A 17,883-nucleotide genomic window follows, 5' to 3' on the forward strand; every position below is an offset into this window, starting at 1 on the left:
TTTGCTTGTGTTTTAAGCTGGAGTTATGAGATATAGAAATATCTGCAGAAAAATCTCTAACTTATTATTTAATTTTTTTTTTACCTTACGATTCCTTAAAAATTTCATAAGAATTTTATTTATTATTAGTTTTGTTCACGTAATTAATGTTTATATTACATTTTTCTTTTAATACTATTAGGTTAAAGAACCTAAGTTATTCAATATTGTAATATATATTACATTAACAGTGATGGCAATACCAGAGTTTAAGTAACTCATTTATTCATCAAGCTCAAGTCAAACTAAATTAAGTACGTTTTGAAAATCTAAAAAAATTTGATGTTAATGACATATACAACAACATTAATATATTAAAATTTTATTAAACAGTGTTGATAATTATTTTTTAATACATATAATTCTAAGAGAAAATCGTTTGAACTCATTCAATATCCTACAAAATTAATATATTTGTCCTTCTAAACCTCACTCTTGACTTTTCACTTCAACTCCCACTAGTCAACGCAGCCATCAAAGTTGACCATTCAACCCATTTCAGTCAAACTTATCAACCTGCATATCATGCTTCCATATATATATATATAAACAGGCATATGGCCATACACATATCAAGAACATATATAGCATCAAGCAAAGTAGTAAATAATGATGCATTGGAGAAGAAAAGAAAGCCAACCGGTGGCTATGTATGAGAGATTGATCGATGAGAAAGACTACGAGAGGTGTACCAGAGAAAGAGCACGGAAAGGATGTATTCCGGTGATTGTCGGAGAGGAGGATGAGTGCTCTGAGAAGTTTTTGATGCAAGTTGAGCTCTTGAGTGACCCGAGGATCGCCGTGTTGTTAGAGATGGCGGCCGGAGAGTTTGGTTACCGACAACAAGGGATACTGAGAATACCTTGTGATGCCGAGTATTTTCGACAAGTTGTAGCAGTGGTAGCAAAACATAGATGATATATGTTTCATCCATCTAGTACAGATCCTGTCATTATTTTAGTAGAGATTATTAGTGTAGTGATGGTGATGAAGATGATGATCATCGTCATGTAACTTGCGAGTGTATAAATTAATGAGCAACTTGAAGTTTTTGTGTTCTTTGAGGATATATATATATACATATATAATATATAAATTAAGTGTTCTGATTATAGATATTTCTGAAAAGATGAAGCTAGTTTTAATTGTGATTAGATGTTGATGATCATGATCATCATCATAATGTTTTGTAAATGTCTTGCATATATATGAATGGACAACTTGGAGTTCTGTTACCTTTCTTAATTTTTTTCTTTCGTGAAGGTGCAGTGAATGCAGGTGTTCTTTGAGAGGGTTTATATTCATTGAAGATTAAGTGAAGATCATTAATTTATGATTAAAAGGTGCTAATTTGGACCATTATGTGAAGATGATATTGATGATCATGCCTTTCAAGTTTCTTGCATATATAGATCACTTGAAGTTTTGTGTTATATGAATTAGTTAAAAAGTTGTATCAACTTTCTTTGGTTTTTTCTTTCAGGAACTAAGGAAGAACTTGTGATTAATAATTAATATGTTCACATGAACAAATTTTTTTTTTTTTAAATCTTTTGGAATGGGGCTAGAGATTGAGACTTTAAAGAACCTTTTTCAAATTGCACCAAACCACAATGACCATGTATTAATCACACGGCCACACCATATAACACAAATTCTTCCGGAAAACTTCCAACCAACTTCTTCAAATTAAGTTCCACAACCCATGGAATAAACTCAGGAAAAGAACACCATGCAAAACTCTCATGCATGAATACAGTAATGAAATGAATTGAATCTTCTTCCCATCTTAATATATATCCTCAAACTAAGTACTAAAAGAAATTAAAAACAAAGAAAGAATACAAGATTAAAAATGGCTCCTGAATGAATTAGTCAATGAATGAAATTACTTATCTAAATCATATTACTGGCTAGGAGTTTGAGAACAAGCTTCTAAAATGTTCAACACTGCATGGAATCCTCAAAACTCCTGGTTGATTATAACCAAACTCTCTAGCAGCCATTTCAAGCAAGGAAACAAACTGAGGTTCCTTAAAAATGTCCACATGAACCAAAAACCTCTCTTCCATTTGCTCGCCTGAGTCTCTGATGATCACCGGAACATAGCCTTTTGGCGCTCTTCTTTCTATCTTCTTATCCTCCTCCGTGGACTCCACCAATTGTTTATAATACTTCATTACCTCCAACATATATATATATGTACACTCTTCTTCCTCTTCGTCCCTACACTTTTAAGCATATATATATATACACTCTCTTTAATCAAATGCTCTTATATATATATATAGTAGAGTAGTACTACATATCAAGCTTGGCATGCATATAAACATATGCATTAGGTGGTTAGAAGTTTCTTGTCTTGGACTCTGACGGAGCATGTGGACACGGATAAGAAAGACTACATGCTTATTTTGAAGTTTTTTTTTACTGTTTTTGTTTTTAATTTTTTATTGTTGAAGTAATTCACTGTATTTTTTTTTTTGTTGTTAAAAGGACATGCTACATCACTCCATACACTCTTATCTGTATCCGCGGGGATTTGACCATATCATTCATAAGCCAAAATTTCTCTTTGGTGTCAATAGACTAAGAGCCGATTGATATATTTATCAATTAAATTAGAGTTTGACCATTTAAGTTTTTAAAATTAATTTGTTTTTTTTAATGACTTGTAGTATAAACGACAGGAAAAAACTGCATGAGAAAGATTAAGGAAGCTGCTCATGGTTCATGGTTTGCAAAGACAGAGATACATAGTCAATATCAAGATGCTCCTGTGCATGCACCAAACCAATAAACTTTTTGAATGAATCTTTTTTTTCAAAGACAATTACATATAAGAAAAGTGTAATTTTGCTTAGAAAGTCAAATATATATTGGAGGATAGTTTATCTTTATCTTGTGTCATCTGTAAGACTCTAATCAAAGCTTAATCATCACTTTTGTTCAATTATATATAGACATAATTAGGCCTAATTCTTTATCTTTTCACACATATATACATTGATGTTAAGGTCTTACTAATGTTAATTTGATTTTGCCATTATATACATTTTCAACTTTAGTTGTTCGATGCTTGTAAACAAGATAAGCTCTAGGAAAATGCTCATAAATTTAGTAAGTCAAAGTTTAATTAATTAAGTAATTATATATATGTATATGTGACTGATATTAGTTTGTTCTCAAGTATTTTAAATAAAACTATTTGCATTTATAATATAAAATATCCTCTATGTCTAAAATCCATATATATAATTTAAAATTCACATAAATTTATACCTTTAATCTTAAATCACAGTACACAATAAAACATGTACATATTAAATCAAAATTTTTTTAAAAAGGAATATGCGCTTGACTGTGTTCCGAATTACTTTATTTAAAAAGTTTTTTTTTAACTTCAATATAACTCAATTTATTTAATATCGGTTAGTATAAACTATTTTCAAAATGGAATGGTAACAAATTTTTACCCAATGAGAAGGTTGAGGATCGACTCCCTCTCACATCACATCATTAGTTGAGATGAGCCACTTATCCACCCTATTAAAAAAAACAATTAACACACATATTTAAATTGAAAATTAAAACTTTTAACTAATGGTTCATATATATTTATTAAAATTGAAATTCATTATATTAATATATAATTAATTATTTAAATTTGCGCAACCGATTTCATATTAATAAAGTAATTCTCAATTATTAATCAAATCCAAATTCAATAAACATGAAAAGTTTAACATATTTTCTCAAGAATAAATTTATTTTCAAATTAAAATATTTGTTCATACTTGTGTGTGGACGCGACATATATATATATATATATATATATATATATATATATATATATATATATATATGACAAAGGCAACTATCACTCCCATTAAGGGATTGATAATTAAAGACGGAAATATATTGTGGTATATCAATTATGGTGGCTAATTATCGATAATTTAGAAATTCATTAACTTAGTTAGACGGATGAAAATTTTGTCACGTGCGACCGCCAACAAATTTTTCAAGAACCAAACTAAGATGATAAATCTTTTCTGCCATGTAACCCTAAATGCGAGAAATACAACACCTACCACAAATGGTACACCGGACACATTAAATAATATTGTGAATAATATCTGGCCCTAAAAATAGTGATAAACAATACTATTACAGTCTATTGTGCAAGGCTTCCACCCTACACCTTGCCAATCATTGTCTGAGCACTACAAGAAAACAGGGGTATCAGAGGCGGAAAATTTTGTCACTGATAGGTAAAATTCCGTTGGTGATAACTTTTATTGACGGAAAATTCCATTAGAAATTTCAGCCACTGAAAAACAAGTCGCTAATGCAATTCCATTAGAAAAAACTATTCCATTAGTGATGTTGAAGTATCATAATAGGGATGCAAGTGTAGGTGCCGATCGTGTAATAAAGTGTGCGTGAAACCAAGATGTTAGTCCATAGGGAAGATTAAGAATACTACTAGTAACCCTAGTTTTGAAAATTAGCCTAACTAATCAAGTGTTGTGTGTGAACAAAAGAAAGTAAAGCAAGACGTACGAAATAAAACAGGAGGGAAATCATGAGAGGAAACGATGTTTCGGGTATAGCATCCCTCTAGGGTTTTATAAAGTGCAGGACAAATGTTGTCTAGGTATGTAATCTTATTTGAACTGAGAGGTTTTCTAAATCATATTAAATCCCTCGGTAGATGGCCGGTGAAGAGTAACTGAATCGGTGCAAAGCTGATACAATCATCCACACAATCGCATTAATAGTCTATGAAACCTCACTATGGATTAATGAGAATCTCTTAAGTAGGCAATCTTTCTTATAATGAGAGATTACCCCTAATCTGAATACAGAGTAGAGATGCGATTTCTCCTAAAATATACTCCACATGATTGCAAAGAGCACGAGAGACTCATTAACTCACAAGGGAGAATTGAGGGAGACAGGGTCTCCAAAGTACCCTATGTCTAGGTTTACTCATAATTCTCTCTAATAGTGGCATGCCTTTGTTAGGTGGGTATTTTCTACTCGTCACAAAGCACATCAAATATGATAACTAGAGTCTTCGCCATAATAGAAATCAAGCATTCAAACACATAGTTAGATTCAAATAGAATGGATTGCAATTAAGAAAACAAGTAAATCACATAAAAACAACAATCAATGTCAAAAGATAAACCCTAGAGTTCGACTATGCCTAAACACCTACAAATTAGCCCTCTATTAATGGAGGGCAACCATTCAAACAACAAGACACGATGAGAGACATTGAAAACATAAAAACCCCTTCTCAATCGTGGTGGAGATGAATCGCAGAAGAAACCCTAGGAAAGCTTCCATGAACGCCGCCAAGATGAACTTGACGGCTACGATCTACTTTCCCCTTGAATGTGGATCCAAATGTCCTCCTATCATAACCCCTTGAGCCATGGAGATTCGCCTCCTAGCTTTCTCCCTTAGCTTCGCCTCCCAGAAAAAGAATAAAAAATCCAAAAGAATTCCCTAAAAATCTTTATCAGATCTATTTATACTCGGTTGCTTAGGGGCTGCTTACAGGCATAAGGACGTGCCCGTAAAGAGCCGGAGAAATCAGGGTCGTGAACCTTACTGGAACACTTACGCCAGTAAGTCACATCGGTAATGTCTTTTGTCTGTATTACGGTCCAACTTACGGCCGTAAGCACTGAACTCGTAAGCTTTACTATGCTGCACCTTGCACTCACCATTATGGGTATAAGCTCTGGTCGTAAGCTCCTTTATATGGTTCTTACCAGCATAAGTCCTGCCCGTAAGGTCCTTTGATTTGGCTCTGAACTTCTCCTTACGGGTATAAGCATGCCTACAAGGTTTTTTGGAAAGTTCTTACGGTCGTAAGCCAGGCCGTAAGCTGCCCATAAGACATCTAGTTTGCTTTGTTCAATTGATGTCGAGAGAGCTCCAGCTTCTTTCGTTTAGGGTCTGGAATGCTTCATTTGGTTCTCTCTTTTTTAAGTGTTGCTTGAAGCCTGAGAATACAAAATACACTAAGTTTACCACCGAATTCCACAATATGATCCTAATACAAGTCAAATGAGTGTATAAAATGAAATGAAATAATAGAACATTTGTACACTCATCATATCACCAACGAAATTTTTAGTTAGTGACGCAACGGGGATAGGGTTGAAGACTTGTTTAGTCTGAGAATGCCCAAGTCAACAACAAAGTAACAAACCTAAATCCTGTTTAGTTTAAGAATACCTAGGGATTTAGAGAAAAGAACAAACTAAATATTATTTCATTCAAAAACCACCCTTCATATCCCGAAGACTTACAATTAAATAGACCAACAAAAAAAAAAACATAAAAAGGAAACAAATTGAAAATTTGCCAAAACTAAAAAATTCCCAATTGACATTATAGAAATAAAAATCATAACTAAACAAAGCGAATGCCAAAAACGGCGCCTCAATAAGAGATTCATAGCTTGAGATATGGTTGGACGAAATCTTTCCATAAATGGTAAAATTGCTATTTTCGAGGACAGATGATGGAATTTGACCGAAAAATGATATGACTCACGAACTTACACAACAAGCTCGTGACTTGTGTTTGTTGACTTGTTTTCCATCTAATGGGATCCTCTGATCACCAAAATTAGCTATTCAGGGAAATTACCAATATGACCATGCGTAGGTCATGCCCCACTTGTCCATGTAGGGACATGCTAGTTCATCAATCCGGGCCGCATCAATTAGTGAAGGCATTTACTAATTAATAATAAAATTCCGTTACTGAAGGTATTTATTACCAACGGAATTCTGTCTTTGATTTGACATCAATGGAATTCCGTCACTAAAGGTATTTATTACCAACGGAATTTTGTCTTTGATTTGTCACCAATGGAATTCCGTCACTAAAGGTTTTATTACCAATGGAATTTTGTTGCTAATAGTCTTTATAACCAACAGGCCCGTCACTGAAGGTGTTTATTACCAACGGGATTTTCGCCTCCGATAATCTTTATCACCAATAAAATTCCGTCCTTGAAGGTTTTTATTACCAACGAAATTTCATCTCAGATAGTCTTTATCACGAATGGAATTCCGTCACTAAAGATGTTTATTACCAATGGAATTCCGTATCTGATAGTCTTTATCACCCATGGAATTCAGTCCTTGAAGATGTTTATTAGCAACGGAATTCATCATTGAAAGTATTTATTACCAACGGAATTCCGTCTCTAATAGTTTTTATCACCCACAGAATTCAGTCCCTAAAAATTTTTATTACTAACGGAATTCTGTTTTTGATGTATTTTTAAAGGTAAGGAATAAAGCTAATATGTTTATATACAAATAAATAAATATATATATATATATATATACACACACGCACATCGACTCACACAAAGAGAGTAATAATCAAAATTATAAAATTCTTTTCCTATCTCATAAAAAAACACAGAGTAATAATCTAATGTATTTATAATATCGAACTCTATAAAAGAATCATATCTGATAGGGTTGCAAGTGTACATGCCGATTATGTAATAAAGTGTGCATGAAAGCAGGATGTCGGTCCACAGGGAAGAATAAGATTACTAGTAATAACTCTAGTTCCAAAAATGAGTCTAAACAATCGAGTGATGTGTGTGAACAAAAGAAAGTAAAAGCAAGAAGTATGAAATAAAACAAGAGGGAAATCAAGGGAGGAAACGATGTCCGAGGAGGAAAAGATGTCCGAGTATATCATCCTTCTAGGGTTTTGATATAGTGAAGGACAAAGGGTTGTCTAAGTATGCAATCCTATTTAAACTGAGAGGATTTCTGAATCATACTAAACCCAATCTGTAGAGGGTGAAGAGTAACTTAATCGGTGCAGAGCTGATATAGTCATCCACATAATCGCATTAGCACTCTATGAAAGCTCACCGTGGATTAATAAGAATCTCTTAAGTAGGTAATCTCTATTATGAGAAGAGATTACCTCTGATCCGAATATAAAATAGAGATGTGATTTTTCTTAAAATCTACTCTACACGATTGCAAAGAACATGGAGATACTCATTAACTCACTCGGGAGAATTGAGGGAGACTGGGTCTCCAAAGTACCCTATGTCTAGGCTTACTCACAATTCCCTCTAATCGCGGCATGTCTATACTAAGTGGGTATTTTTTCTCGTCAGAAAAAATAATAAGTATGATAACTAGGGCTTTCGCACAATAGAAATCAAGCATTCAAACACGCAATTAGATTCAAATAGAATGGATTGTAATAAAGAAAACAAGTAAATCATATAAATTCAACAACTAATATCAAAGATAAACCCTAGAGTTCAACTATGGCCAAACATCTAACAAATTAGTCCTCCATTAATGGAGAGCAATAATACAATCCAAATGAAATAAAATACTTGAAAAGAATAATAAACTCCCTCAAGGCTTGCCATATCTTCCCCTTGATGTCTCCTCTCCAGACAAGATATGCAATGAAAAACTCCCAAATTGCCGGCCTAAAGGGCAGCTAAAGAATAAAAAACAAGATCCCCCCAAAACCCTAATTTTTGGCTTTTATAACTCAAAAATCGAGGGTCCTTACTGTCGTAAGGTCTCTTTACATCCCGATGAGCTTATGGGCGTAATAGTGCCCGTAAGCTTCTTGGGTTGGGCTTACGGCAATAATAGTGCCATAACAATACCGCAAATAGTGATTTTCTATAGTAACATAAATAGCGCACTGCTACAGTAACACACCCGTAAGCTCGCCCATAAATCACTTTTTAGAAACTCTATTTCTCTTCTAAAATTAGTTTAAATCGCCTCAAACTTGTTCCTCTTGATCAACATGTCTTCATTCTAGCCTGAATATGAAATAGAAAATGAATTAAGCACCAAATTCAATGATATATTCTTCAATTACATGTAAAGTGTTATAAATAATAATTAATAATAAAATATATTTATTCAAGCACGTATAAATATCAAAATTATATAGTTCTCATCTCGATATATATATATATATATATATATATATATATATATATATATAACTTATATATATATGGATACGTTGTGCCTCATGCATGACCCAAAGAGAAATTAATTGGAACGTATCTTGAAAAGTCACGTATTACTAACCATCTTTTACCATTTCTTACGACTTTGTCAAACAATAATTATTAATTAATTGTTTTCACTTAACAAATTGAAAAAATAATGCACCAATTAAACACCTAATCTTGAAGACTTTCATTTCACAAAAGGAAATTTCACCCGCCAAAAAATCTATATAAGCCCGCTCAAACCCTCCATTTCCTTCATCCCTCCATTCTTCATCATACTTTCAAGCAAAAGTTCCCAAGAATGGCTCCAACTCAAACATTTCTCTTTCTTGCTTTTCTTGCAATAACTTCATCTCTTTGCTTTGCTTCTGATCCTAGTCCTCTCCAAGACTTCTGCGTTGCTGATAACACTTCAAATGGTACGTACACCTTATTCCATTCTTAATAATATTGACTGACTAATTAGTCTATGTTTTTTTGTTTTTAATTATACTAATGAATACAAGCATGCAACGCAGTGTTTGTGAATGGGTTTGTGTGCAAGAACCCTGCAATGGTGACAGCCAATGATTTCTTTCTCTCTGGCCTAAACAAGCCTGGTGACACATCAAGTCCTCCAGGTTCTAAGGTAACTCCAGCCAATGTAGCTCAAATACCAGGGTTAAACACTCTTGGTGTATCTTTGGCTCGCATAGACTTTGCTCCTGGTGGACTTTGTAGGAACCAGTCTTCTTTACTCTTCTGATAATTATCAAAGTGAGAGACAAAGTAATAATTTGGTGCTGTAAAACTCACAGCTTTTCTGGTTTTTCTTCTTCATTTATATAGACTAACTATCAGTAGTTACATGACTAACAACATGTCCTACATTCTTGCCATGTCTTGCTTTGACCATGACCAAGAGAACGTGGCTTTTGACTGACTCATTAAAACTAACTTAATGCACACAAACTCATGCACACACAAACTCATGTATGCACACAAATTCATGCATGCACACAAACTCATGCAAACTAATACACACATATTCATGCAATCAGAACGTGAAACAAAAATAACTAATGCAACATGATTAATCTAACAAATCACCCCTTAATCATGGTATCTTCACTTCACATTAATCACGCCCGACACTGTCAGTATCTCGATGAACTTGATGTGCCCGAGCGCCTTTGTTAGGATGTTCGCGAGTTGTCCGTCGCTCGTCGACATACGCCATAACTATCTTATCATTCTCGACACACTCACGAATGAAATGAAACCTTGTATCGATATGTTTTCGCTGCGGTCATGATGTACTCGGGTTCTTGCATAGTTCGATCGTCGACTTGTTGTCTACGCAGCCTTGACCTTACTAGGCACCATACCCTTTAGATCTCCGAGCATTCGGCTGAGCCACACACCTTGACACGCCCGCCGTTGCCCGCCGCAATGTATTCGGCCTCACACGATGAAAGCGCGACAATCTTACGCTACGTGGACGCCCATGTGATGATGCTTGAACCAAGAAAGAACACCATTCGAGTGGTGCTCTTGCGGTCATCTAAGTCACCGGCCAAGTCGCTGTCACTGAACCCGACCAACTCGGGCTCCAGCTTGACGTGCTTCTTGTAACAACACCCAAAGTCGATCGTGTCAGCTTATGTATCTCGGGGATGTGTTTGACGGCTGCCATGTGTTGCATCGTAGGTGCCTCCATGTACCGACTAACAATACCTACGGCATAGGCGATGTCCGGTCTGGTGTTCACTAAGTATCGTAGACTCCCGACTATGCTGCGATACTTAGTAGCATCTACTATGGAACTACCATCCTTTCTTCTCAGTTTCAATCTATTTTCCATCGGAGTTAAGCATGGATTGCAGCCAGCCATGCCAGAAAGCTCCAATATTTTATGTGCATAGCTGCTTTTGACACAATCGTAATCATGTCAACACTTTGCTTAACCTCGATTCCCAAGTAATAATTTAAGAGACCGAGATCACTCATGCTCGAATAGCTTCCGCATTTGATCCTTGAATTCAATGATGTCTGTCTACGTGTGAGCCGGTGATGATTAGATCGTCAACGTATACTCCCACAAGAAGCAACGTGCTACCCTTTGTTCTCCCCGTACACTCGAGTGCTCTAAAGGACTTCTCTTGAAACCGAGAGAAGTTAGCGAGTCGTCGAGCTTGAAATTCCACGCGTGGTGCTTGCCGCAAAACCATACAAGGCCTTTTGTAGCTTGAGAACCATGTGTTTGTGCTTGTCTTCGATGTAACCGGAGGGCTGCTGCACATACACCTCCTCGGCGAGTTCTCCATTCAAAAACGCAGACTTAACGTCCATATGGTGAACTTGCCAATCGCCATGAGTCGCTAGTGCAATCAGCGACAGCACGGTCTCCATCGTGCCACCGAGCGCGAGATACCTCATCAAAAATCCACCCCCGTCGTTGAGCATAACCCTTCGCAACCAAAGCGAGCTTTGTGTTTGATGATGTTACCCTGTAGGATCCTTTTTTTCACCTTGAACACCCACTTGAGCCCAATGGCTCTATGTCCCTGCGAGGAGGTTGACAAGCACCCATGTGTTGTTATTGCGGATGGATCTGCATCTCATCGTCCATAGCTTGTTTCGACAGCTTCTCGTCATTGCTTGGTCAATGCTAGTAGGTTCCTCAGCAGAAAGAAGACGGATATTGTTGAAATCGATTGTCATATTCATACGTCACTGTCTGGGTTGTATCATAGATATCCAGACACCATCCGATAGCGCAGATGATGCATTCTCCGAATCAGGTGATGTGTTGGTAGATGGTGTCATGCACTCGATGCCCGGTGTAACTTCGTTTGGAGTCGAGATTGTTTGAGAGTCAATCGCTTGTGGTTCCACTCGCTCCCCGTGTCAGGGCTTGTTAGGGTAGTATTAATGCCATCATGTAAAACACCACCAACTTGATCGACAACATATCCAACCATGAAGGAATCGATACCGCTGAGGGAGCGGGTTCATATGAATTCGATGCCCAGTCCCCACTTTTTCTCTTCCCACGAAACACAACGTCTCGTGTTATATGTAACTTCTTGGTCTCCGGGTCGTGACGCGGTAAGCCTTGGATCCCTCTTCGTAGCCAAGGAACACCATCGATTTTGATCGTCCGATAGCTTTGTCACACGAGGACCAATCATCTTCACATACGCAACACAACCAAACACTCGGAAGTAATGCACACGTGGTTTTTCTTTTTGTACCATGCCTCATAAGGTGTTATACTGTTGAGACTCCGTGTCGGTGCTCGGTTGAGAATATGTACTGCGAGTCTTTATCGCCTCGCCCCTGAACATAGGCGCACACATACTCTTTAGTAAGCTTGAGCCATCTCCACCACCGTCGATTTCGCAGCTCAACAACTCCGCTTTTTTGCTCGCGGTGAGTATGGTGCTGATGGTGTATCGCTAATCCCGGTTCATCACAATAATCGCGGAACTCGTTGGAATTAAACTCGCCACCCTCGGTGCATGCGAAACGCTTTAAGTTTGACATCCACCTCGTTCTCGGCAGAACCTTAATCCTTTTAAAATGCTTGAACGACTCATCCTTGGACTTGAGCACCTCGATCCACATATATCTGCTATGATCATCAACGATCAAAAGAACATAGCGTTTACCTCCCCAGTGTCGCCCGGTATGATCGGGCCGCACAAATCACCGTGTGCTAACTCCAGTGGGCGCTCGGCGCGATACGTCGTAGCATGAGGAAACGACATGCGATGTTGCTTACCAAGCATGCATCCGCCGCAAAGTTGTTCGACTTGATCGATGATGGGAAATACCTTTCACCATCTCCTTGGCGCTCGGGTCATGTAGTGACGAAAGTTGAGATGTCCATCACCGTGCATGCCAACGCCACGCCACTTCATTTGCCTTTGTTAGCAAGCACATAGGTGAGGCCAATTTCAAAGATAAAGTGTACAACCTCGTTCTTGGAGCGTGAGGACTTGTGCAAGTAGCTTTCGTTCGCGATCATAAATTGATGACTCCCCATGTTCGATGACGACCTTGCATCCATTCTCATCAAGGCGGCCCAAAGCCCGGCGATGTTGCTGCGAAGGCGAGGTATGAAATACACCTCAGTAAGCACCCTATGTTCCTCGTTTTGACATCGAAACATACGACGCCTTTTCCGCGATTTCCACGACCGATCCATCTCCGAACTTCACCGTGCCTTTAACTGAATCATCAAGTGACGTGAACATCTCCTTGACTCCGGTCATATGGTTGCTAGCTCCCGTGTCGAAATACCACACATCACTCGCTAGCATCCATGGGAAAACACTTTTTTTCCTCATTAAGAAACACCATCTCCGACGCATCTTCGACCACATGGAGCGAGATCACATTGCTCACTATTAACAATGCCGGTGCGTTGTCTTGCACTTGTGTAAGGTTCACCACCTCCTTGCGTTCGCGGGCGTGGTTTTCGACATTCCTTCGAAAAAAATGGCCGTAGATGTTACGGGCTTGAAGCACTTGACCTTGGTCATGTCACGGTCCTAACTGCAGTGCCGCCACGCCCGACTGCGTTGCTTGCCACGACGACGATAATCACCACCACTACCGCTTCCTTTGTCTCCACCGGAAGAACCATCGCCGTGTTCTCTCCTCTTATGGTGAACAAACTTCTCCTCCCTCGATGAAGAACAATTTCCTCGCTCATGCCACGTGTCAGCCTTGCCGAGCTCGTAGCGCTCCTCAACGACTTTTGAGCCGTCACCGTGAGTTCCTCCACCGTGAGCGTCTTGAGATCGACGAGGTGTCTCAATGGAGATTGCGACCCTGCGTGTACTCGGAGGAACGACGCGAAGAAACTTCTTCACAACCCTCTCGTCAGTCGATATTGTCACCCTAAGATTCTCGGGTTATTTACTAAACACGTGAGCCGCATGGCGAAGTCCGTCGACCGCTTTCACCATCCTTGAACCCGATGGACTCAAATTACGCACGCTAACGTCTGCGCTTTTTGCTTCTCGCGGCCTCGGCACCCATTCGCATGGTCTTCCACAGCATCCCATGCTTGCTTGGCGTATCCTCGACGGGCGAGAGTCGGCGAGCATCTCGGATGGCACGGCTCGAAGGATGGCGAGATAATGCCATTCGGTCATCTCGATAGTCGGCGTTCCCGGGCTCGATCGCTTCCCGAGTCCCCGCGCTTGTAGATTAACCCTCATCAAGAGAGCCCATCACCATAGTTTGTGCGTGTCAACATGGGATAAACCATTGTGCCACCAGTCTCCTTTACCACCCGCTGCACCACAACGTTACGGCTATCGTTGCCGCTTCCGCTACTGCCATCACCTTGGCCGTGGATCTTAGGTGCTGGTGGAGACCTTGAAGAAGACCTTGCCCCGTGCTCCGACATTCTGGTAGAGTCAAAACGTAACCCTGGCTCTGATACCACTTGTAGGAACCAGTCTTCTTTACTCTTCTGATAATTATCAAAGTGAGAGACAAAGTAATAATTTGGTGCTGTAAAACTCACAGCTTTTCTGGTTTTTCTTCTTCATTTATATAGACTAACTATCAGTAGTTACATGACTAACAACATGTCCTACATTCTTGCCATGTCTTGCTTTGACCATGACCAAGAGAACGTGGCTTTTGACTGACTCATTAAAACTAACTTAATGCACACAAACTCATGCACACACAAACTCATGTATGCACACAAATTCATGCATGCACACAAACTCATGCAAACTAATACACACATATTCATGCAATCAGAACGTGAAACAAAATAACTAATGCAACATGATTAATCTAACAGACTTAACCCTCCTCACACTCATCCTCGTGCTACCGAAATCCTCGTTGTTCTTAAAGGCACTCTTTACGTTGGTTTCGTCACTTCTAACCCCGATAACAAGCTCTTTTCGAAGGTGTTGAATGAGGGGGATGTTTTCGTATTTCCGCAAGGTCTTATACATTTTCAGTTCAATCATGGTCCATCAAATGCAGTTGCATTTGTAGGGTTTGGTAGTCAGAACCCTGGAACAATCACAATTGCTAATGCTGTGTTTGGATCAAAGCCTCCAATTTCTGATAATGTTCTTGCCAAGGCTTTCCAAGTTAGCAAGGAAATTGTTGACAAACTTCAAGCTCAGTTCTGGCCTGATAATTAATAACTAAGTTTCATGGATTATAATATATATATGTGTAAGCATATCTAATTAAGTTTGGTTTGAGAATAAGCTGACATTGCTCATGTGTGAGCATGCATGTCTGCAAGTTTGTACTTTGTTTGATGCACTGAATTTCATGAATATTATTGCATTAAGTTTGTCATTAAAGAAAAGTTTAATCCAAACAGATCTTGGTTGGTGATTAAAAACATTAAGTCATGATTTTTCATCAGTTCAAACCTCAATAACAAGAGAATAAATTAATCTGCTTAATTATAAATACAAATTAAGCTATATATATAAATAGAAGAAAATTTAGATGAAATCCACGAATTATATGCATAAATGTTGTGAGTTATCTTCTTGAAGTACGTGTTATCAAAAAACAAGTCATGCATAAAAGATCATCATTAATTGAACATCAATTTTAACCTAATATATAGTTCTGTAGTTAGCAATTAAAAAAATAATATTGGTAAATTTGAAATAGATATATAATTTTTGCGTTGGTGATAAGCTTTACTAACTTAATTTTCTGTGTTGAACTTTTTAACTTAATTAAATATTTGTTGTTTGCATGATGAATAAATGAAGAAGAGTAGTTCTTATATATATAAGGACATGTACTTTGCGCTACTATAATTACTCCCTTAATGTTTTTTTTTTTATAATCAATGAGTTCATCAAACCTGAGTCTAATGATACTATTAATTAAATATTATGACAATATCTTAATCATCATTAGTTAACATTCAATCATGTGAAGCCAACATATATGCATGTCCATCGAAAGTGTACAGATACATGATATAATTTCTGATGTTCTATGAAAGATACTTTATATAATATTTAAGTTTCTAATTAATGGTCTATAATTGTCTAGTGTGTGTATATATATATATATAATTAATTTCTCACCAAATTGAGGATATTAGTTGCAAGATTTATTCAAGTAATTAAGCAACAAATCTGAAGTTGGTGTTGAATTTTTTTGGTGTGTGTATATATAATTGATTAGTTGCGTGTTGTTGTTGGATTTGATCAATTCAGATAATATGAAGTATTTTACTAAATATACAGAGAAATTTGTGGATAATCCATGAATAATATATTTATCTAAAACATGTGATCATATGGTCAAACTTTTATAAATAATTAATTAAGAAGCCTAAATATTGTCCAGTTTAGTTCAAGTGTTGAAACATTAAATCCCTTATTTTTTTTTAATTGGCAGATAATTCTTTTTTTTTATTAATCTCTCAAATATTTGCATTGAGTTCAAATATGAAATTTGATGTACAATATTACGAACCTCATCTTAAAAAAAAAAAGTTTATTGGTATAACTGCATGTTCGAATATTATGTAAACAAGCTTAATTAATTAGTTCCCTGGTTATTATGTTTGAAGTGATGAAATAATACAAACTAGATTTTTTTAAATCAACTATATCATTAATTCTTATTAATTTAATCTAATAATTAACACGTTTGTCAACACCCATAATTTATTGATTGATCATTCTTTCTGACAAGGTTTACTAATAAATACATTCTCTAATTCTTGAAATTCAAATTAGTCATCAACCAAAGTATAGTTGTTGCAAACATGAACACTCATAACTATGCCATGTTTGCTTATTTTGAAAACAAACTTATATATATATAGATGATCCATGAAACATAGTTATTAGTTATTAATTGTGAGGCCAGAACTGAGCTTGAAGTTTGTCAATGATTTCCTTGCTGACTTGGAATGCCTTGGCAAGAACATCATCAGAAATGGGAGGCTTTGATCCAAACACAGCATTACCAATTGTGATTGTTCCAGGATTCTGACTACCCAACCCTGCAAATGCAACTGCATTTGATGGACCATGATTGAACTGAAAGTGAATAAGACCTTGCGGAAATACGAAAACATCCCCCTCATTCAACACCTTCGAAAAGAGCTTGTTATCAGTGTTAGAAGTCACGAAACCGACGTAAAGAGTGCCTTTAAGAACAACGAGGATTTCGGTAGCACGAGGATGAGTGTGAGGAGGATTAAGTCCACCAGGAACAAAGTCGATACGAACCAAAGATACACCAAGAGTGTTCAAGCCTGGTATTTGAGCTACATTGGCTTGAGTAACTTTCGAACCGAAAGGATTTGATGTGTCTCCGGGTTTGTTGAGTCCACAGAAGAAGAAATCATCAGCCTTGACAAACTCAGGGTTTTTGCACACAAAGCCATTCACAAACACTGCATGAATTGCATGCATATATACTCATGTTTGTTAATCAGTATAATAATAGAAAACAAACTTGTAAATACATTGAATTAATGAAGATGCATTTTATATATAGAATAAGTTATACCATTTGAAACATTATCAGCAACACAGAAGTCTTGGAGAGGACTTGGATCAGAAGCAAAGCAAAGAGATGAAGTTATTGCAAGAAATGCAAGAAAGATGAATGTTTGAGTGACTGCCATTAATTATTAATGACTGTTGTTTGAAAGATTAATATTGAAGAGATGATGAGTGGGATGGAGGATTTGAATGGTGTTTGTGAGTTTATATAGTTTTTTGGGGGATTAAATTTTCTTTTTGGTGAAATGAAAAAGTCATCAA

At 37.0% G+C, this 17,883-nt stretch overlaps 2 protein-coding genes across 2 annotated transcripts; one reads left to right on the forward strand and one right to left on the reverse strand.

Annotated features, from left to right (window-relative positions):
• Positions 1-9,384: 9,384 nt before the first annotated feature.
• LOC120263555 (putative germin-like protein 2-1) lies at positions 9,385-15,382 on the forward strand. The gene is made up of 3 exons (XM_039271507.1): positions 9,385-9,519; positions 9,619-9,813; positions 14,915-15,382. Exons 1-3 carry the CDS (start codon positions 9,402-9,404, stop codon positions 15,265-15,267), a joined length of 666 nt encoding a protein of 221 aa, XP_039127441.1. The 5' UTR covers positions 9,385-9,401; the 3' UTR covers positions 15,268-15,382.
• A 1,391-nt stretch (positions 15,383-16,773) lies between these two features.
• On the reverse strand, positions 16,774-17,783 carry LOC120262984 (putative germin-like protein 2-1). Its single transcript, XM_039270909.1, has 2 exons — positions 17,627-17,783; positions 16,774-17,510 (listed from the first exon to the last, which is right to left on the reverse strand). The coding sequence occupies exons 1-2, from the start codon at positions 17,742-17,744 to the stop codon at positions 16,963-16,965; spliced, it is 666 nt and encodes a 221-aa protein (XP_039126843.1). The 5' UTR covers positions 17,745-17,783; the 3' UTR covers positions 16,774-16,962.
• Positions 17,784-17,883: the final 100 nt, after the last annotated feature.

This window comes from Dioscorea cayenensis, chromosome 6 (genome assembly GCF_009730915.1).
Source record: "Dioscorea cayenensis subsp. rotundata cultivar TDr96_F1 chromosome 6, TDr96_F1_v2_PseudoChromosome.rev07_lg8_w22 25.fasta, whole genome shotgun sequence".
In the NCBI taxonomy this organism is placed as follows: Eukaryota; Viridiplantae; Streptophyta; class Magnoliopsida; order Dioscoreales; family Dioscoreaceae; genus Dioscorea; species Dioscorea cayenensis.